Source organism: Mugil cephalus, chromosome 11 (assembly GCF_022458985.1).
Source record: "Mugil cephalus isolate CIBA_MC_2020 chromosome 11, CIBA_Mcephalus_1.1, whole genome shotgun sequence".
In the NCBI taxonomy this organism is placed as follows: domain Eukaryota; kingdom Metazoa; phylum Chordata; class Actinopteri; order Mugiliformes; family Mugilidae; genus Mugil; species Mugil cephalus.
In genome coordinates this window covers 3,378,621-3,401,311 of record NC_061780.1, presented here as the reverse complement: position 1 = coordinate 3,401,311, position 22,691 = coordinate 3,378,621, and the positions used below count along the sequence as shown (strand labels likewise).

Genomic DNA, 22,691 nt, shown 5'->3' with positions numbered 1-22,691 from the left:
CAGATGAAGAGCAAGTTTAAAAAAAGAAAACTGCATTTCCTTATTTCGCATGCATTAGCCACTTTGAAAACACTTCTGCATATTTGTGTGTCAGTGGCTTCCTTTTACATCACTTGAACAAAGACCGTAAACTTTTGAAAGCATTCTTAGTTCAAACTTTGTCTGAATGTTAAAACTGTCACCACAGAGTAGAGCAGACAATATGGAGACATAGCCAGCTGTCCACTTTATGTACTCCGTTATATGATGAGAGACTTGAGCCAAACATTCAAAGTAGACTACCTGTGATGACTAGTCTGGTATGAAACTGTTAACATAGAATGTTTGAAGCAAAACAGTTTTGTGAAGTAACTGAGATATCATTGTTATATCAGTTTCATTTTATTTTATCCATATATCACCTCTATTAATCCAAACTGTCTTGAGACAGCTGAGCCTTAAAACACCAGAGCAAACTAAAACTACTCGATTTTAACTGGAAGAAACCTTCCAACTTCAGAAGAAGTGCTGCTCAGAAGAAGAGTTTTGAGTCCCGGTTTCTGTCTGTATTCATGGGGAACGGGAGGTCTTTGGCAGCAAGATGGACTGTGTGTGCTTGATGGGACCCAGAGAGTGTGAGAAGTGCTTTGGAGACCTGGTTAATACAGGCCACACCTTGGACACTGTTCCCCCCAATAAACTACCCTTTATTGTCATCATACAATGTGCAATGAGATTGGAGAGCTTCTCCTTTTCAGTTCAAAAACACGTACAAAATACTGCAAATAAGGTATTACCGTATTTCCCGCACTATAAGGCGCATCGGATTTAAAGGGGCACCTTCAATGAATGGCCTATTTTAAAACTTTGTTCATATATAAGGCGCACCGCATTATAAGGCGCATAGTATAGACGCTACAGTAGAGGCTGGGGTTACGTTAATGCATCCATTAGATGGAGCTGCGCTAAAAGGGAATGTTTTCTGGTCATTTAGCCTGGCAAACGAGAACTACAGTTTAAGGCGACTTCTCATTCCCTGTGGTGCGAACATTTACCGTGCGTGCTCCCGTTTTATCCACAGTGCGGTTCACAGGAATATCAAAGGTGAGTGGAACCTCGTCCATGTTGATGATGTGCTCTGGCCAGATATTTTTTTTCAGTAATCTTGTTTTTGCAATATGCGCGGAGAGTGGCCAGCTTTTCTTGGTAGTCTTTTGGCAGTTGCTGTGAAACAGTAGTTCGTGTGCGGATGGAGAGATTACGTCTTTTCATAAACCGAAAGCACCAAGAAGCACCGCCTTTAAATTCATTAATGTTAAGTTCGTTTACTAGCGCTGTTGCCTTCATTCGAATAGTGATTGTACTGACACTTCTACTTGCTGCACGCTGTTCAACAACCCACTGTTCGGGTTTGTCCTCCAACTGCAGCCATCTCGCTTTGTTCCCTCGGAAACTCTGTTTAGTCTTCTTTACTTGGCGCAGGTCACCTTGTTGCTTCCTCCACTTCCGCACCATTGATTCGTTAATGTTAAATTCTCTCGCTGCCTGCTCTAATTTCCGTGTTCTACTGCGTGACTGATCGCTTGATTTAAACCCTGCGTCGTAAGCGTGTCTCTTAATAGGAGCCATTTGGCGTCTTTACATAAACACACAAATGGAAATGAAACGGCACGTCCCGCCAGTCATATATCCCAGCATGCACCGCGCGCTTCTTCTTCTCACGGGAGGAAAATGGGAAATCGGGCGGCTGCTCACCGTAGTTGCGAGACCTGTTGTGGCTCAATATTGGTCCATATATAAGGCGCACCGGATTATAAGGCGCACTGTCAGCTTTTGAGAAAATTGGAGTTTTTTAAGTGCGCCTTGTAGTGCGTAAAATACGGTATTTACAAAGATTTACAGCTAAAGTTAAAATACTAAAAAATATTGAAAATATACAAAAATTACATAATAAAATATATATTGCATTTTATAACAGCAGTGTTAAAAGTGTTGTTAAAGGTTTTTAGAACAGACAGGATAGACATAACAGCAGCATCAGTGTAGTTACAAGTCTGTTATTGCATATTCTATATTACATAGATTGTTGTATATGACAGTTCAGGGTGGTGATGGCTCTCGGAAAGAAACAGTTTTTCAGTCTGTATGTCCGTGCTCTGATGCATCTGTAGCGCCTCCAGGGGGGCAACAGCTCAACACTGAACCTCAGTGTGCGATAGCCCACCAAGGTGGAAATAGTTTCAGGAGGTGGTATAGCACGCAAGAGCCTCTTCAGCCCCGGGACCTAATGGAGTCCTGTATCGACTGCATCAGATTGTACACCAGATGTATTGAGATTTCTTTGGAAATCGATGAAGAAGAAATAGGTTATTCCCAAGGCATGGTGTAGAGCAAGGGGGATTTTCATTCCCAAAGAGAAGGGCTCAGTAGACATGAGTCAGTTTAGACCGATCAGTTTGCTTGAGGGGAAGGTCTTCTTCAGTGTTTGGGGGCACAGAGGCTGTCCCGTTACTTGGAGGGAAAATGGGCTTGATTTTACATCGGTTTCAAAAAGGTGGAACCCCGGCTTTCTGGATTTCTTTAGAGCACACCAGCATTTGACACCAAATTCAGTTAGCAAAGCCAGAGAAGAGAGACCTGCATGCTGTATTTCTAGACCTGGCTAATGCATTTGGTTCAGTTCCTCACAGTTTGTTATGGAAAGGTTTTGATTTTTTCAGAGTTCCAGGCAGTATCCAAGACCTAGTCAAAGCATATTTTGTAGCTATACAGCTCTGCTTCACTACAGCAGAGTACACTACAGCATGGCAGCAGCTGGAGTTAGGCATCATGGCAGGGTGTACAATCTCTCCACTAGCCTTTACAATGGCAATAGAGGTGATTATTAGGGGCCCTTTAAATGGGCGGTAGGTGGAGAAAAGTGGTGTAGGGCTTCATTCCCCCATCAGGGCCTACACGGATGACTGACGACTGTAAAGTCAACTTGTCCATGTACTGCAGACCAGGATAAGTTAAACAGCAAATCAGGTGGGCTAGGATGAAGGTGAGCGAGTAAGTCTGGACCTTCATTTGTTAAAGGAAAGGTAGTGGATAAGAAGTTTGTCATAAATGAGGAGGTGATTCCCCAGTGGGTAGAGAAGCGTTTAAGATTGGGAAGGTGGTTATGACGCCAAGCTCAGTGATGAACAAGTTTGGGACTGAGACAAGAAATGATTCAAGGCATTTCAGGCATAGACCAGTCAGGGCTCCCAGGACAGCTGAGATTATGGTGTATGCAATTTGGGTAATTTCCCCGGCAAATGTGGCCACTGACAGTATATGGGATTCCTCTGAAAAAGGTTGAGAAGCTTGTAAGGATAATTAATTTATCAATAAACGGTGCAGCCTTGTATGGGAAAGGCATATTGGAGCTCCTAGTTACTAGTCTAACAGAGGAGTTTATGTATGCTAAGGCTAGACTGGAGATGACTCTTACTCAGTCAAAAGATCCAGTAGTAGGTGTACAGGGCCCCATGGTTAAAAAGGGAGGAAGTGGAACCAAGAGTCGCGGTTTAGGAAGCCTTCTTCCCCTCTAGGCTTAGGGATATGATAGGCATTTACTCAAGGCGTGGAGGCCTGGGACTGTGTGCAGGGAAACCTTATGGAGCAAGGCATGCAACGGAAAAGGGAAGGGTAAATGGAAGAAATTCAAAGGCAAAGGATGAGCAATAAGATGCACTAAGGCAGTGTCGTAGGCTAAGCAAGGACAGTGGGTGAACTGGGAGAGTGTAGAGAAAAGGAAGTTGTCTTGGAGAAAGCTGTGGACCATGGAGGCTTGTAGGATTAGATTTATGGTAGGGGCTATTTATGATGTGCTGCCATCTCTCCAGAACCTAAACCACGTGGCGTGGTGGCTGCATTGAGGGGGGTGACTCCGGGATGCTCATTGGTAAGCCTTCTTGAGGTGTCATGGGCCTAACTTAAAGAAACATCGGTGAAGGGAGGTTCCCACTTGAAAACCCCAATGATGTGCCGCACACTGCCTACTGTTGTTGGCTAGGCTTGTGAGCTGGCGTTTTCTTGTGTTACTTCTGTTCTTGGCAGGGGGGAGGGATGTTGATTGAAGTATAGTCACATGTCCCATCATTTCTTACCTACTAGTGTTTTACTTCCGTGGCTAGGCTAATTAGCTGGTGTCTGATAATGTTTTATTTCTGATCCTAGCCGGGGGGAGCAGTTTTGGTTTAAAAAGTGTAGTCGCATGTCCCACCAGTGCTCATTACCCCCTGCTGTGGACTAGGCTATGTAGCTGGTGTCTGGTTGTATCTTAGTTCTGATATAGGCAGAAGGGAGAGATGTTTGGTTAAAGTGTAGTCACATGTCCCATCATCTCTATTGCCTACTGCTGCTGGCTAGGCTAGTTAGTAGCTTCTCCAGTTGGACTGGGCTTTTAAAGGACTTTTGCCTCAGATCACAAGGGATTGTAACATCTCGTCCTGTGTATTAATGAATAATGACTGGTGTGAGGGCGACAGGGCAGAAGCTGTTGAGGCTGGTTGAAGGTGACAGGGACAGGGATGATGGTGGCAGATTTCAGGCAGGTGGGATGACTGGGCCAGGGAGAGACTGAAAATCCTGCAGAAGATGTCAGACAGCTGGCACATGCTGAGTGTCGTGGGCCTTGAGGAGTGAGGGGACCTGGCTGGTGGTTTCTGGTTTGGAAAACCCCAGATGACCTTGTCCACAGACACAGTTCCCATGCAGAACCTGATGTATTCCAGTACCATCCCTGTGAAGAGCAGACTCACCCAGATGAGAACAAACATCCTGATCTGATGATTCAGACGGCCACTTTGTTCAATCATATAAAAACAACAACCCGTTTCAAAATAAAACTGAGCAGGCCCAAACTCTCTACAGATGACACCATGGGTTCAGTAACACTTAGCACATTCCCGTGATTTAAAGGGCCATGATTAGTTCTGTTGGCTGGCTGTTTTTTTACAGAGGTGTTAGCTGCCCAATACCACTAAGAAACAAGATGAGGGTCATTGTCGTGTGATTTCTGTCACAGACACACACTTTACTATCCTCATATAACAACACAGAGAAATATACTGATACTGCAATGAAACCATTTTAAAAATTTCTTCAGTGCCTTTCATGCATGAGAGGACAGATCTATATATCTACACTATAAAAGCTGGTCTCAGTATCAGTCACATCACTTTAACATTACCTTAAATACCATCAAAGAGGAGTCTCTGCTAACTTCCTGTTCACACTTAAACATGTCACAGTACTATTTATGTCCTGTTAAGAACAGGCTCATATGTTGTCCTGGTCAGTTACTGTTAACCAGTACATTGAAAATATGCTTTAGAAACAGTTAACATGACACAGTATCAATTAGAGTTTCAGAAATCTGGACCAGCAGACGCTGAGATGTTACGGCAGGGATGTCAAACATACGGCCCGCGGGCCGGACCCGGCCCGTTGGGTCATTTAATCCGGCCCGGCATAAATTTCTGAGTATGTCAAAAAAAGAAGCGAGTCTCTAGCTAATTTCTATTAAAAGTTGTGATTTTTTAAAATAAATACAAACCAAATGCTCCCTCCGCCCGGCTAGAGGGCAGTAAATGTGTAAAAGCGCTCACGTCAAGCATTTCAGCACTGACACGAGTTAGTCACAGGAAATAAAAAATTCGCAACGTGATGTGTCCAAGTAAAAAAAAACCGGCAATCTTGCTTCACCATTCACCACTACTAACACAGTTATCGGTCAACACACCCTTCCCAAAATGGCACTGTCAGAAAAAAGAAGAGTGGACACGGAGTGCAGAGTTTTTTCCCGGAGAAATGGACCCAGAAGTATTTATTCACAGAACTGAAAGCAAAACCAGTGTGCTTGGGATGTAATCAGCAAGTTGCAGTGTTCAAAGAGTTTAATATTCGGCGCCACTCATCATAAAGACAAGTATGTCATATTAAAAGACAATTAATATTGTGCAGTATATTCTCAACTTCAGTAGGCCCACCTAGTAGTTTGATCTGATTGTAGTCTAATCCTATTGCCCATTGCACTGCTATAACTTTTTTATTTATTTATTTATTTTATTTTATTTGATTTTTTTTTTTTCATTTTTTTGAAAGCAGTATGGGCAATTAAGGCGAAAATATTTTTTTTATAGCTCCCGCTTGAGTTTGTTTTAGTGTGGTGAGTTGGTTCAGGTGTAAAACTGCATTCACTCAACTGTTAAAATAAACCAGTTGTTAACACATTCACGGCCAAAAAATGAAAAATCATTTTTTTTCCCATTGTTTTTGAATAAATGTTTGTGCTTAGAAAAGATCCCTTGTCATCCGTGATTATAATATGTAGGGTAGGCTACAAATGTAGGCTGAAATGATAAACATACTACTGAAAAACAAAGCTAAATATTTGGAGTTGACATTCTTTTGCTGATCCGGCCCACCTGAGAACAGAAAGTCTGGATCCGGCCCCAGAGCCAAACTGAGTTTGACATGCCTGATCTACTCTATTCAACTTTCTATGGAAAAACAAATCTCACTACCTGAAGAAAAATGCATTATGTAATGTCAAGGAGGATTAAATATGCTGGACTTTCATTCATCTAACATAGTCTTCGAGGTGAACTGGATTAAAAAATCATATCCAATATAAAGATTTGGTATTTAATTAATTAATCTTAAATTTTTGGGAAAAATCCGGTGGTATAGAGTTTCTTCTAAAATGTGATTTTGATATAAATAAACTGATTCGGTTATCTAACTTTCACAGACGGGCGCTTTTATGTTGGCTTCTTATTATACTTATAATATAATTTCTCTCCCCACAAACATTTAATTTGGAACAATACAAACATCAAATATAAAAACAAACCCAAATTTTTCTTTTTGAGAATTGGAATTAGGAACAAGATTTTGTTCGTTTCACAATTGCTCAACGAAAATGGTCAATTACTTTCATACACAGAATTTTAAAGACCTTTGGTATTCCAATACCTGCACGAGAATATTGTATAGCATTTGGGTGCAATACCAGCATTTTTCTTAACCCTGTATGGTCTTTACTTTTAGGACCCTCTGGTATCCCTCGGGTCAAATTGACCCAGGACCCTATTTGGGGTGTTAAAAACCCGTGTAATATAAATTTTACTTCATAACCATTAACATATATTGTCTATATCTCAATTTCAAACAATTGAGATAACATACATGTTTAATGATTGCAATCAGTCTCTACAGAACACAATTAACAATGGAAGCGTGACTACTCTTTTGTCATAAGGTAAGCATTGTAGTCAAGTATGACCTCTGGCTTATGGTCCACCCTACTACCTACTGCTCCGTCCCTGTGTAGAGGCTCTTGAGCACCACATTTTTTTCCTTTTTTTGGTATGTAAGATACCAGCGCAGCGTTGGCAGTGTTGGCTGTGAACATGAAGTTGGAGGAATGGACTGGATTTTTCTTCACAGTTTGAACCATTGCCAGTTTTCTTTTGAGAAGCTCCTGTCCCAGGCTGTACGATGTAAAAACATTGTCACAGGTAATGTTGTGGCCACTGAGACCTTGTGACATATGTAGCACCACTCGTGTCCCCTGGTTTCTTTCAGCAGCTCCTCCTTCCGGTTTCCCTGTATAAATTTGCATGTTCCATGCATAAGATGAAACAGCATCACAGGCAGCCAGATTTTGATGCTATACCTTGCTGGTTTTGAGGGCATTACTGCCTGAAAGGGCAGCGGCCTCCCAAACCCCACAAGCCGTTCGTTCACAGTTACGTTTAGGCCAGGTTTTTAAAAGGGCAGGGAAGCCGGTCCACCCACTGGTACCACACAGTGCAGATTGCTGCCAACTTTTCCCCCCGTCGTCTAACAGGTCTTGATTCCCAGTTGTCAAATCTGAATACATGGAAGCTCTTCAGAGACATTGTGGCTCTAAAAATTGCTCTCTCTCTCTCTGCGTGTGTGTCTGTGTGGGCACGTTTCTGTGTGTCTCTGTGTATGTTGGTCAAAATGACCCGAAGACCATATGAAGGATGTAAATGTGTGGGGTATAGTAGCATGAGTGCTATTTTTTTTTTGTTTCTTTCTTTCTTTCTTTCTTTCTTTTTACATGTTTATCACAGAAAATAAGCTAAGGCCACTGAGTTTCAGGTAGAAAAATGTATACTTGTTCCATTTTTCTTATAAAAATCTGAAACGGGTCAATTTGATCCGAATACCATACAAGGCTTAAGACAAGGCAGCAATGTATTTAACGAAAAAGCAATGTTGAAGACTGATATCCTACGGAATGGCATCAATATCAAAGATAAAAACTGTAATAATAAACTGTTTAGATATATTTTGCAGTGTTCCACTAATTCTCGTGCCAAGAGTTATTGGAATGGTCTTTTTGATGGAATTAATTGGAAAATGGTGTGGATTTACTAAAAAAAATATCTGTTCAGCAATAAAGTGACTGAGGTTTATTTTAAAATTATACACCTACTTTACCCAACAAACCCCTTTCTCAAAACATATAGAACTGATATCTCAGACTCATGTGTATTTTGTAAACTTGAAAAGTAAATTGCACATTTATTTTTTGATTGTATACATGTTAGGTTTTGCTGGATTGAGGTTGAATACTTGTTTGAATCGTTTGGATGTAAGATAATCCTACAAAAGAGAGATATTATTTTTTATTTTGAAAAAAAAAAACATGTCGTATTTTTTTATTAAACCTTTTTACTTTGTATGGAAGATTTTATATACATAAATGTAAATAGTCAAAAAATAAACCTAATATCCACCAATTTAAGAATGAAATGATATTTTAAAACATTAAGTGAACTAACAAACAAGAAAGCGATTTGAACTACTGTATGATTTCTATGGATCCTTGAAGTCCTCTTTATGATCTTTGAATGTATGTACCCCTTGTTATAATTTATAATGTATGTTACAATTTAAGTATTTATTTTTCTGTACTCGGACTATGAATCTTTTTTTTTCTTTCTTTTAGCAAAGCCTTGAATCCTCTTTAGTGAATTAAGTACCCCATGTTCAGTGATATTGTTTGTCATTGCTGAAGAAAATAAATAAAGATTTGAGTTGAAAAAAAAAATGGGGCCTGGGCGGTGCAGACCCAGCGAGAAAGTCTGGGTTTGAGTCCAGCTCAGGCCTTTCTGGGTGGAGTTTGTATGTTCTCCCTGTGTTCGCGTGGGTTCTCTCCAGGTACTCCGTCTTCCTCCACCCCAAAGGCTAATTGGTGGGCTCTAGGTGTGCGTTTGAGTGTGAATGGTTGTTTGTCTCAGTGTTAGCCCTCTGATAGGCTGGCGACTTGTGCAGGGTGAACCCCGCCTCTCGCCCGATGCCTGGGATAGGCTCCAGCAACCCCCGTGACCCTAGTGCAGGATTAAACGGTATGGGAGATGAGAAAAAAATGAGGCTGTAGAAAATCAGCCCATTTAGAGATATTCTATGTGTTTCTTTTGATTGTTTGGTGCTGTTGAACCACACTTGTGCAAAAGCAAGAAAATCTAAACAAAAACTACCCTACATCCTACACACCTCCTAGCTAGAAAATAAGAAACACAGAGAATCACAACACAATAAAACAAACATTTCCCACTGGACTGGACGATCCAACAAAAGTCAATGTATCTGTAACTTACATGAGGAAACAGGAAAATAAAGTAACTGAAATATCAAAAATGTTTGTCATTACTACTTTAACAGAATTTTGAAAATGATGAGAATCTCAACTACATAGAACGCCAAACACAAATGAACCCAGATAGTTATGAGTATCTGCACTTATCACGTGAGTTAATTTAACAGCTAATGAGCTAAACAAACAAGATGTGGAAACGAAATGGCAAAGAAAAAAAACATATACTCAAGTGACGAATGGCATCTATAGGCCCACTTTGTATACTCTCAAACTGTCACATAAGATCATCAGCTATATCTTCTATTATTAGTTCTACGTGTTTCCTTCAGCTCAATGTACGCATCTCTGATAGAAGTTTGTTTATTTGGGTTTTCTCCTGCTCTTTTTTTTTCTCTCTGAGGAAGACAGGCATATTACAAAAGTTTAACATTTGGATTGTGAAACAATGAATTTAAATGCAGGTTTACTGATGATGAAAATAACTGTTAGATGTAACTTTAATGCAGTCCTTCACAGAGACAGAGGATGCACACTTTCATATTTCTTTTCACAGTCACATCTGAAAAGTTCAGCAGTGTTGAGACAGATACAGTGAATGGCTACAGCCAAACTGTTTCCTGTTTCTTTGCTGAAATAGTCACCTTGGCTACAAATATTTGATGTTTGTATTGTTCCAAATTAAATGTTTGTGGGGAGAGAAATTATATAATAAGTACAATAAGAAGCCAACATAAAAGCGCCCGTCTGTGAAAGTTAGATATCCGAATCAGGAGTTTATTTATATCAAAATCATATTTTAGAAGAAACTCTATACCACCGACTTTTCCAAAAATAAGACTGGGAATTAAATACCATAATTTATCTTTATTTTGGATATGATTTTTAATCCAGTTCACCTTGAAGACTATGTTAGATGAATGAAAGTCCAGCATATTTAATCCTCCCTGACATTCTGCATTACATAACGCATTTTTCTTCAGGTAGTGAGATTTGTTTTTCCATGGAAAGTTGAATAGTTTTTTTTTTTTTTTTACAATTGATTTGGATACTTCTAAGACTTTCGCTGGGTAAACCAGACGTGATGGTGCTTCAGTTTTGGATAAAAGAACCCGACTTTTGAGTGATAAATCCCTCATGAGCCACATATTAAATTTATTTTAAATTTTTAGAATAAGGGGTTGGAAGTTTGACTCTATTCTGCTTGATTTTTACAAATATTTATTCCTAAATAAGTTACTTCCTCTTTAACAGGAATACCTACAATTTCTACTGTATGAGTACTGCTATCTTTAAGAGGAAAGAGGGTGTACTTTTTAACATTTAGAGTTAAACCTGTCACTTTAGAAAACAGATTTAAACAATTTATGATTTTTTAAATCTGCATTTTGTCCTTTAGAAAAATAGTAGTATCATCAGCCAGCTGGCAACATTTAATTTCTTTATATAAGATTTGAATACCTTGAAAGGAGTCATTATACATATGTAGGGCTATTGCTTGCATGACTAAAATAAACAAAAAGGGGGCTGCTGGATCTCCTTGTTTTATACCACGAGATATGGTGAATCTGCGAGTGGTCCCCCAAGGAAGTTTAACTGAGCTGTTGCATTCACTAAACATAGTTTGTATTGCCGTTTTAAAGTATTAACCAAACCCAAAAACTTCTAACACATCCAATAGTACATCATGCTTTACAGTGTCAAAGGCTTTATATTAGGGATGTCCGATAATATCAGTCAACCGATAATATCGGCCGATATTCGCCTGTTTTTGTGATATCGGTTCATATCGTTATCTGTTTTACCACCGATAATGAAAACAGATAACATAATGCCTGGGTTGTGCTGCTGCGTGCTGCTGCGTGCTCCCGCTGCTGCTGCTGCTTGTCAATAAGACATTTAGGACGTGCTCAAATCAGCATTACAGCACGGCTGGGTCATCACTAAAAACATCACTCCGCCATCTCCACATTGTCACGTCTCGAAAATCTATAACATTGTTAACGGCCTGAGCATTCCCTTTTAAAGAGGTGGCCTTATGGTTAGTGTGTGACGTAGTCAGCACGTAGCCGTAGTGTTTTCTTTTGAATAACGTTACGCTGAAAAGAAGTGTGTGTGAAAACTACACAGTCGGTGTGAATAAACTCCACTCTGCAGCCATAAAAAGTACTGTGTTGTACGAACGGAAGAAAAGTGCCAAATAAAGCCCCGGTCCATGTGTTCAACTACTTCGCCTCTCCTCCTCTGTGTGTGCGCGCAATTAACCCGGACTGCTAGTTACCAGCATCAACGAGCCAAGCTAAGGTGAGACGAGACTTAGCTTAGCTAGCTATGGAGGTAACACTGGGGGCTCGTCCGGGATTTATTGTCGCCAAGACGACCGGAGTTTCCGCGCAGGAAAAGTGAGGGAAAGCTCGGACCAGCTGACAACATGGCGGCCCCCAGAGACGACGAAAGCACCAACCCCTTCTTGTCGGATATAACAGAGACTGTACGAGCTAACCAGGGTGTAATTACCCGGGGAGACGGACATTTTTATGGACAAAGCACCAACCCCTTTTTGACTAGCATGGAGCTAACGCTAGCACCGGGTGAGGCGACAGTCTACGTGCCGACTAACTGTACCCCAACTCCGCCGCCCCCCCATCCTCTTCATGCACCAACCCCTTCCTAACACAAGACACAGCAGCCAGTGGTGAGTTTATTTGCCCTCCTCAGCGTAAATGTGACGGTGCAAACTATGTCACATCTACCCAATTTGCTGCTGCACTGAATAGCACAGAAAATGATTATATACAGACTGTTAATGCTGCTGGGCCCCAGTTAACCACACCTTTCACCCCCATAAACTGTCATTGCTGCACTATAAGCACTCCAGCTGCCCCCGCCCTGCAGCCCTTTCACCAAACTGTCCCATGTTTAACACCATATGAGACTCATCATGCTCAAGCCAGCTGTGCAGTGGCAGCACAGGGCTGTAATCCAATGTCACCAAACCATGCAGCACTTCCTAATAAAGAGGATAGATTGTATAAAGTTGGCTAGCCTGGCTTGAGGCAAGCTTTTCCTGCACCATTTCAACTCCGTCCCTGCAGACTCTAAGCCCCCAATTCAGCCATCTATTGTACAGGTCCTGCAGGGCATTGGGCCAGACGGCCTGGCTGTCCTCGGAGAAGTCATCCTGCCTGTGCACGTTGGGAGCAGAACTACTCAGGTGAACTTTATCATGGCTGACACAGCAGAGAGCACGGAGGTTATCTTGGGCCACCCTTTCCTGCAACAGGCGCAGGCTTGCCTGGACTATGGGCGCCAGGATATAACCCTTTTCGGCGAGAAGGTTCCCCGCTTCGACCCCAGCCACCAGACTGAGGCGCACCTCGTCAGGGTGGCACGTACTACAGTGTTGGAGCCGGGACGTGAGTATGTTGTCCCTGGCGCCTCCCGCCTTCGCCATACTGTTAAGAGAGACATGATGTTAAGCCCCATCAAAGGTTTTGTTGAAAAGCACCATGTCCTAGTGGCCCTTGTTTTGGTGCAGCCACAACCGCCTGCCAGTATCCTCATCAGGGATCCTGGTCAATCCTGGTGCTGCACCTGTCACCTTAAAAAGAGGAGCTGTGGCAGGAGTCCTCCAACCTGCCCAAGTGTTGGAGGGAGTGGAGTCTCACTCCTCGGAGGCCACGATGTTTGAATCCAGTAACTCCACCTCTGCCTCTGTACCCTCTCACCTGCAGGTTCTGTACGCCGAGAGCTGCTCCAGCCTGTCACAGGTCAACCGCCATAAGCTGGCCTCCCTGCTGCGGTCCTATGGAGATGTCTTCTCTGCCAGCCCCACTGACCTTGGCCGAACCAACATCGTGCAGCACGACATTATGACCACCCCTGGGCCACCTGTAAAGCAGCCACCACGCAGGATGGCCAGGGATAAGCAAGTGGCAGCAGATCAGCAGGTGCAGCAGAGTCTGGAGGCCGGTCTAGCTCAACCCAGCAACAGCAGCTGGGCCGCACCGATTGTGATAGGTGGGAAAAAGAAAGACCAAACCCACAGACTGTGCGTGGACTACAGGCCCCTGAATGAACGGACGATGAAAGACGCTTACCCCTTGCCCCGCATACAAGACACCCTGGACACGATATCCACGGTCAGGTACTTCATCACCCTGGATCTGACGTCGGGGTACTGGCAGGTGGAGATGATGCCCAGAGTCCGCAAAGCCGCTGCATTCTGCACACGAAAGGGCCTCTTCGAGTGGAACGTGATGCCCTTTGGGCTGTGCAATGCGCCCGGCACGTTCCAGAGGCTTATGGACCGAGTCCTGGTCGGACTACAATGGGAAACGTGCCTTGTCTACCTTGACGATATAGTTGTTCTAGGGCGGGACAGCACTCAGATGGTGGAGCGGCTGGAGCAAGTGTTTGCCAGGTTGCGGGAAGCCAACTTAAAGCTGAAGCCCTCCAAGTGCTGTCTGTTTCGGGAGCAGGTGGCTTACCTTGGACACATCGTCTCAGCTGAAGGTGTGGCCACTGACCCCCAAAAGATCCAGCAGATCCAAGACTGGCCCACACCCCAAAACGTCTCTGAGGTACGGCAGTTTGTTGGCCTAGCCTCACACTACCGGTGCTTTGTGGCGGACTTTGCCACAATTGCCAAGCCACTTCATGAACTCACGGAGAAGTACGCACGTTTTAGCTGGACAGCTGAATGCCAGGAGGCGTTCGTGGAGCTAAAACGGCGGCTGACCTCTGCTCCTGTTCTTGGCTACCCCCTCGACGAAAGTGAACTATTCCTCGACACTGATGCCAGCGACTGGGGAATAGGGGCTGTCCTCTCCCAAATGCAAGGGGGTGAGGAGAGAGTTCTAGCTTATGGGAGCAGGAGGCTGTCAGCTACAGAACAGAATTACTGCACTACCAGACGTGAACTACTGGCGGTTGTGGAGTTCACGTCTCACTTCAGGCAGTACCTGCTCGGCCGATCATTCACCACCCGCACCGACCACAGCAGCCTGTGTTGGTTGACAAGGTTAAAGGAGCCGGAGGGTCAGCTAGCACGCTGGTTGGAAAAGCTAGCAGAATATGATTTCCAGGTCATCCATCGGCCTGGGAGAAACCACCAGAATGCAGATGCTCTCTCCAGGAAACCCTGCCGGACCTCCTGCCCTTGCACAGTTCCAGATCCCTCTCTCAGCAGCCCGCGTCAGCATAAAGGGGTACAGTGCAGCCTAACCGACAGCCCAGAAGGGGCAGTTGCCACTGTGGCTGTTGGGAAACCGCCAGTGGGGGTAGTGAAGCCTGATGGCTGTGCAGATGACAGAGTGGCCCAACCGGGCTCACTGATAGTGGGGGATGGTAGACTCCAGAGTCAGCGGATGCAGTGGTACTAAGGCTCACCCAAGCATCCACCGTGTGAGCGAAGGCCTCTTCAGTGGCTGGACCTTGGAGCATCTCAGTTCAGCCCAAAAGACTGATCCTGATATAGCACCAGTGTTGACGTGGATGGAAAAATGGAGCAGTAGGCCGCCTTGGGCTAACATAGCAGCCTGCAGTCCCCCCACCAAAGCCTACTGGGCACAGTGGAAAAGACTGTATATGACAAAGGGAATCCTAATGAGGAAATTCTACAGCACCCAGCTCTGTGAGCTCCAAACCTCATCAGCGCCCGCAGAGGGTGCGCAGAGTGCCAGACATGTTTGGTGACTGGTTGAGTCACTAAGCACCATGAGAGCAAGAGAACTGTACAAACTTAAAAAAAATAAATAAATAAATAAAAAAAGAGAAAAAGAAAGAGAGGAAAAAAATCTATGTTCTCTATTTTATATATATATATATATATATATATATAATCTCTATTATACCCAGGTCCAGTATATGCTCCTTCTGAGCTGGGTTCCTAGAGGGTTTCCCCCCCACTAGTATGAGTTATGCGAACTAAACCATAACCTCTTTCCAGTGTTGTGCACATATTATGGACAATATGGACCATATATTGCATTGACCCGGTGGATTTTCGGGGTTAGGTTCCATCTCCTGCGGTAGCGTTCCATGTCGTTTATCTAATCTTCCGCGGCCGTTAGTCTTTTCTCTCGCTAGCGTGATCGTTGTAACATCCGTTTTCATGTCTTGGATTTCTTTGAAAGAAACTGACGATTCCTTCAGAGCCTCAATGGTGTTGTTGTTTTTCTTTATCGGTAATGCGAGACTGTCTGCGTTTTGTTTATTAATTTCGGCCACTAACCTTACAATGTTGTCTTGCAGTTCGGAGAGTGTCGGTTCAGTTTTGCCTTTCTTTGTAACAGGTGTGCTTGGCGCCGAGTCCGGGAGCGGGGTGTCGTTGGCCTCCAGCTCAGAGATGGCGTAAGAGTGCGTGTTAACACCTTTCACAACTTCCATTGCGTTTTCGGTTGATTCTTCACTGAATGGAAGCGACTTGCCTGCCTTGTTACCTTGGTTTCTTTGTCTTTTTTCCGCCATCTATCCTAAAAATCTGTTAAATAATTAGGGTTCTGGCTCCACCAGAGGGCGCTGCCGTGCAAGGGAGGATTATAAACTTTTAGAGGTTTTCTTGTGTCAAAAATGTTGTTAGGCATAAGTTAAGAAGTAATAAACTTTGGCCCCAATTAAATATCTGTAGTTTTAATTTGATGAACAGAATTTCTTCTGTAGACAGTTTTGTTGTGTAGTTGTGTGCTGTTTGAGGGTTAAAACTCAGTTTTATGGTAAAGATTACAATTACATTATGATTAGGGTTAGGGTGAGGCTTAGGGTCAGGAGTTTAGTTGAGATGTTTAACGTTAGGATAAGAGGCTAGGGAATGCATTATGCCAATGAGTATCCTCACAAACACGGCCATGAAAACATGTGTGCGTGTGTATCACTATTATAAGAGTCTCAGAAGATTTTGTTGTTCACGGCACTAAACCACTGTCATACTCAGCCAGGAGCAAGTTATTATGAAGTTGTTTAAAGAGGTGTTTAAATGTGAGGCGGTAAAAGGAGTCTTGTCACTTTGAGTGACCACATAAAACGCAGGTGGAGGAGTGGTCAAAATGGATGAAGATGAAGTTTATAACAACATGGTAAGAAAAGCAAAAGACAGGATGTAGAACTAGAAAACAGAAGTACCGCTGAAAGCTGTATAGAGAGAGACATTAACACGACTTTGTCAAACATAGAACTTTTAAAAGTTACAGTTTATTGAATGTAATTAGTGGTAGCAAATTTTACAATGCAAAATAAAATATACAAAGAAAAATGTATTAACCACTGTAGAAATATTTGATTGTTAAACACTCGCAGGGTAAGAAAACACTGTTGAAACTTTAAATGTAGACAAAAAACTAAATGATGTCACCAGAGTACTAAAAGCAAACTACCATCACAATCATACTTTTTTTTAAATGTAATTCTTTTTTGTAAGTTACTTTTGACGTAGGGCAAAAACAGAACAGAAAAGCCATCATTGATAGAAGGCAACTGGACTCGTGTTTGCTTCTTGAAGACGTGTCCCCTCTCATCTAAGAGGCTTCCTCAGCTCTAACTGACTGTTGACTGCTGAGTCCCAGCTTTTTATTTATGGCCAATATAATCACATGAAATGAAAGTCACATGACTAAAGGCTCAGCAACAAGCTCAGTTACTTCCAACTCAAGTGTTCAGGACGAGACTGAGAATCTAAACTGTTCACATTTTAACATTTCATTTGAAGAGCCTTCAAAACATGAAGTACAGATGGATTAACTTACCAAAGTCCCAGTATGCAGATTATGAAGAGGACATTGACACTGATAGAAGAACCAGCAACAGCCCAGAGAAGGACTCCACTGTAACATCCATGATGTCTCAGCAGACCTACTGTTAGAAGGACTCAGTTCAAATCTGTAGGAGAACATCTGATTTCTCCCCTGACCCAACAGGAGGGGAGGACTTCTCTGGTTAGTCCGTAACGGACAGGATTGTTTTGTTTCTTCTGCAGATTTCTGAGCCCATAAAACAAGCTTTTAAGAGTTTTCTCATAGATGTGTTAATCCACATCCAGGTACCCCGAACAGATAAAAAGCAACAGACGTCTTGGTGCCTGGACCACCTGGCCATAAACATCATTAATAAATCAGAACTGCAGCATCTCTCTTTGACAAGAACTAGAAACTATTAAATGTACACTTTGTAACCAAAATTATATTGTTTAATTTACACCCAGCTTATGATCAGTGTCAAAACCATGTGTTGATCATCCTTGTAAGCCTTAGAATGACAAAGTTATATATATTAAAGTGTTTTTATCATAAGTCTCTACCATGGAGCCATACTGCCATCCAGAGGCTAGTTAAGGAAATAACTTTGGAATGTAATTCTACCAAGTAATACTGTTATAGTGTTTTAATACAATTATATTCTACAAAGCAAGACTGGTTAGCGTAGCCCGAATATAATCTATGTGTCCTTCTTCTTGATATTAGTTAGCGTAGCTTACTATTATTATTTAATTGTGTTAGGATTATTATGTGTTATTTAATGTGAGTTAGGATATTGAGGAAAGTCGTGGAAATGAATGAATGTTACATGAATGAATGTGTTTTCACACAGACATGAGGTTTGATTTAAAGTGTTTGATTTCATGACTCTCTCATCTTAGTTCTGAGTTTAACATTGAGAGAAGTACAACAATTATATAATGCTATTGAAATGAAAGCATTTATATTTAAATCATAGTAAAGGTGCGAAGACCAGTTTCGCAACAAAGGGACACACCCTGGAGAGAAGTGGGGTGATAAACTTGCGTCTGGCCAGTCTTAGCCCAGTTCTCTTTCAATCTTTATTTAGTTTTATTTATTTTTTTTATGTCTAAGTTCTGTCTCAGTCTAGTTCTTTCTTAGTTACCTTCTTTTTCAGTTCTCTTTGTCTTCGTGATCATTTTTACTTTTAACTCGATGTTTTTCATGCCCGCCTAATGAGGATGTAAGTTTTATTCTTGATTTTTTCTCGCCACATTGAGCACATGACTTTTTCAAAGTTCAAGCTGAATCTTATTTTAACTGTCAAGACAGTCACGCATTAATAATATTTATTATTTTCGACTGGCCATTGGAAGTGTTTTTCAATTTCATTATTGGCAACTATTTGCTTTACCCCACATCATCAGACCCACACGGCAACCTCACAACTGCCACTTTGTCTGCACAACACTGAGGAAGACTCCTGCTGCAACCGACGCTGAGGTGAGGACCTGTCTGTGAAGGTTCTCAGTCATCCAGGTCATGGCAATGTGAACCTGAAACATCTGTCCATCAAACTGCTCTCAATGCTTTGTTACCGCTGGTTTCCCCGATGGCACCACTGTGGAGATCGAGCTCACCAAGAAGCGCTGGCTCACCCGGAGTGGTTCATAGCAGTATCAACAGAGTTTTCATAGTAGACTATCATCTTCATCTCTGAGCAGAGTTGATGTGGGTGTGATAAATCTAACAAACCTTAAAATAGTAAATAAACAGTATTGGGGGATAATGGCTACAAAAGTAACGCGTTACTGTAATATGTTATGTTTAGGCAGTAACGGAGTAATATAACGCATTACTAACTATAATTTGGTAATATTATTACAGTTAGTGACTTGTTAAGTCAGTTGTGTTTGCAGAGGGATTTTCACGGTTGTTATTGTTACATCATCTCAGAATACTTTAACAGTAACAATATACATCTCAATGTTTTACAGTACTCATAAATGAGACTTTGGGTGGTAATGAACAAAGCGCCCAGTAAGATAAAATATGGATAGAAATATTTAAAGTTATGAGTCACAAGAGATTTGTGAGGTGTGTCTGAGGAAAACTCATTCACGGAAGACAACCTTTAAAACTATGCAATGTAAATTGTAGTTCATATACTTGTAGTAGATTAAAAGAATAAGGTGAAAATATTAAAAGGACTATTCGCCATGACAAAATATTGCCTTCATTTTGTAATGCCTTGTCCTAAATGTTTATTTTGGTGGAAGTAACAAAAAGTAATAAGTAACTTATTACTCTACACAGAAGGTAATATTGTAAAGAAACTTATTACTTTCAAATGCAAGTAACTTGTAATATAAAATATATTACATTTTGGAAGTAACTTGCCCAACACTATAAATAAACCGCATATTTCTATAAAAGCAGTTTTAAAGTAGGTAAAGTGTATTGTTTAAAGTGTAGTGTTTAATCTTTTTTTCTGCCTGAATCTCTTACTCTTCATTGATCTCTTTTTCTCATTCGTTATCAAAGCATTTATCAGAGCACATGAAATTTGTAGTAGTTATCTTGAGGAAGCAGAGTGGTCCAGCAGTTAGCATTGTGATCTCACAACATCGAGGTTCTGGTTCTTTTCTGTGTGGAGTTTGCATGCATGGATTCTCCTGCTTTCTCCCACATTGCAAAGACATGCACGTTAGTTTAATGATGAATGATTGTTTGTGTCTTTGTGTTTATCCTGTAATAGACTGACTGCTGTGATAGGCTCTAGCCACATGTGACCCTTTAGAATAATGGATGGATGGACATTATCATTACTTCCACATGATTAGCCTTTATTATTACAGAAACCAAAGGTCAAACCGTTTGTAGATGGGGCTAAACGTAACACAACCACTGCATATAACTTCATGCAATGTATCAAACACATAGACAGTCCATTTGTTCTTTACTGATTACTAATGATAAATAATTTCATGGAAACAGGTCTAATAAAAATATCATGTAAAAATATAATTTCTGTCTATAACTGAATCATTCAGACTGGACTCAGGTTATAAGTTCATTTAGACAAGTTAGTTGCACTGCCATTAGGGGGCGCTACAGATCCACCCTTCAATACAAACTCCTCTTTCAGATGGTCCACAACAGGATTATCTTACCTAGGAACAAGAGTCGCCACTAATCTGAAAGATTTGTTCCACCTGAATTTTCTTTTAGTCTTGGAAAAAATAAATAAATAAAAATTCAGAGTGATCTCAACAGGTGGATGGATCTTCCTATTTCATGGATTGGAAGAGTAAATTTAATTAAGATGAACGTTCTCCCACGCCTACTTCCTCCAGTGCAAATGCTCCCTTCATGGATTACGAGACAAATAGTCAAGAGTATACACACTGATATCAGTAAGTTTATTTGGCAAAAAGCCCAGATTAAAAATGGAGACATTAGAGCTTCCCACAGACAGAGGCTGGTTAGGACTCCTGGGGGTAACTGGGACTGTCACGCATCTTATCAGACTGGATACATAATTATTTTAAGAATGGTGTTGTTCACCTTCAAGTCTAATTAGTTTATTAAAATGTGGAAAAAGCAGATAACCACCAACCTCAGAAATGACCCAGTTATATGTAATACTGCAAAGGTATGGAGAGAGATGGTGGCTTATACACACAGGAAGAGGTTTTCATCTTCTGGGAATAAAGCTTTCCCCACAGGCATCAGTAGTAGGGTTCTTGATCTTTGGCACAGGAAGGGCATTGGAGTTATTGGTTATTGGTTACCATTATTCTCAAAACTAATGTCTTTTACATACATTCAAGATCAGTTTGGTATACCACATACTCGTTTTTTTTTTTTGTAGATCCATCATTTATTAGAATTATTCAAACAGATATTCTTCTGCTTCTTGGTGGTCCAGTGGTCAGTCTACTTGATAAGCACCTTAGAGAGTTCACTGAAAGGCTTTGTTTCATATTTCTGCCACACACTTGATTCCTGGAATGAACATAATATCAGTCGCGTTCAGACTTTATGGGAGAGAGATCTGGGGATTAAGTATGAAGCAGAGGACTGGGCCGAGTGCATCCTTGCATGTCATGATACATCTAGCTGCAACAGATTTAAGGAACCTCAATACAAAATTTTGCATAGACATCATCTATGCCCTACATTCTTAATAAATTTGACCCCAGTCGTTCCCCTCTTGTGCAGAAATGTAAGAAAGATGGGTGTCTGTGTCAATGTCCCATTCTTTATGAATTATCATATTATATTATATCATGGATTATCAGTGGAACAGGGAAATATTCCAGGTACTACCAAGAGAGTGTGCTAGAGTCAATGGTAACCAAGTTAAAACATGAGTTATGGAAACCTTTATTCAGTTACCTACCAGATGATGTGGTTGCCCTCTCTCTATATTTTTAACCCTTTTTCCCTCTCTTTGTTACTCTGGATGGAACAAAATCCAGGGACAACCTGTTAATATTATTAAGTATGAATTTACCCAGGGTTATAGTCCTTTGACTCTTTTTGTGATTTTAATTGTACAGAAGATCTATGTTGCGCTAAAGCGAGTTGACCTCATTGGAGGGACAGACGGAGGGACAGGAAGAATGTATTTGTTTTGTTTTTGTCTTGTGTGTTTTCTTTGTTTTGGTATGTGTTTGGGTACTTATCTTTTGTGTTATTATTGTTGGTTGTAAATAAAAATAATGAAAGAATATATATATCATGCAATTTTACACCCACACCCACTAAACACAGCAAACAGAGCAGACTGGTAAGACATTAGAAGAACAAAGAAATAAATAAGAACTAAGAAATGTTTGACACCTGTTTTTTTAATAATGATGATTAAATGTAATGGAACATCTTATCATTTGCATTTAATAAAAGCATGTTGTTGAGCACAAAGTATTTACAGTTGTATTACTATACATAGATATTATTTAATAATAAGAACATGCTTAATTAACATGCTTGTTGGAAAGTGTAAAAATAAGCAGTTGAAATTCTGACTCATAATGGTTTTGTATGTAAAATCCTCCTCCTTACGTACAAGGCCCTAAGACTTTTCTTTTGTGATGAAGCATATATAGCAATAATGCTGGGGCATGAGCACCTCCTCTGCTCTCCTCTCATTTAAATGCTATGCAGCAGTAGCACACAAGGATAGGTGCACCTAACCTCTAGTCTCTTATCTTATTCTTCTCTATTACTGTTAAATGTTGTTGATCAAGACTTTTAAATGGAAAACGGGAATCTAAAGTAAACATTACTATTTCTAAACATTTGGTTAATTTCTGACCAAAGCTGATGACCAC

The 22,691-nt window shown here is 41.3% G+C and overlaps 1 protein-coding gene across 2 annotated transcripts in view; it reads right to left on the bottom strand.

Annotated features, from left to right (window-relative positions):
- Positions 1 to 22,691, bottom strand: part of LOC125017049 (hemicentin-1-like) — a 76,868-nt gene that overhangs the window by 27,958 nt on the left and 26,219 nt on the right. The window contains exon 7 of one of the 2 annotated variants that reach the window (XM_047599893.1): positions 17,383 to 17,491. In XM_047599893.1, the coding sequence (XP_047455849.1) occupies positions 17,383 to 17,491 (109 nt within the window). The remainder of the gene's footprint in view (positions 1 to 17,382; positions 17,492 to 22,691) is intronic. The other variant, XM_047599894.1, reaches the window with a different exon arrangement.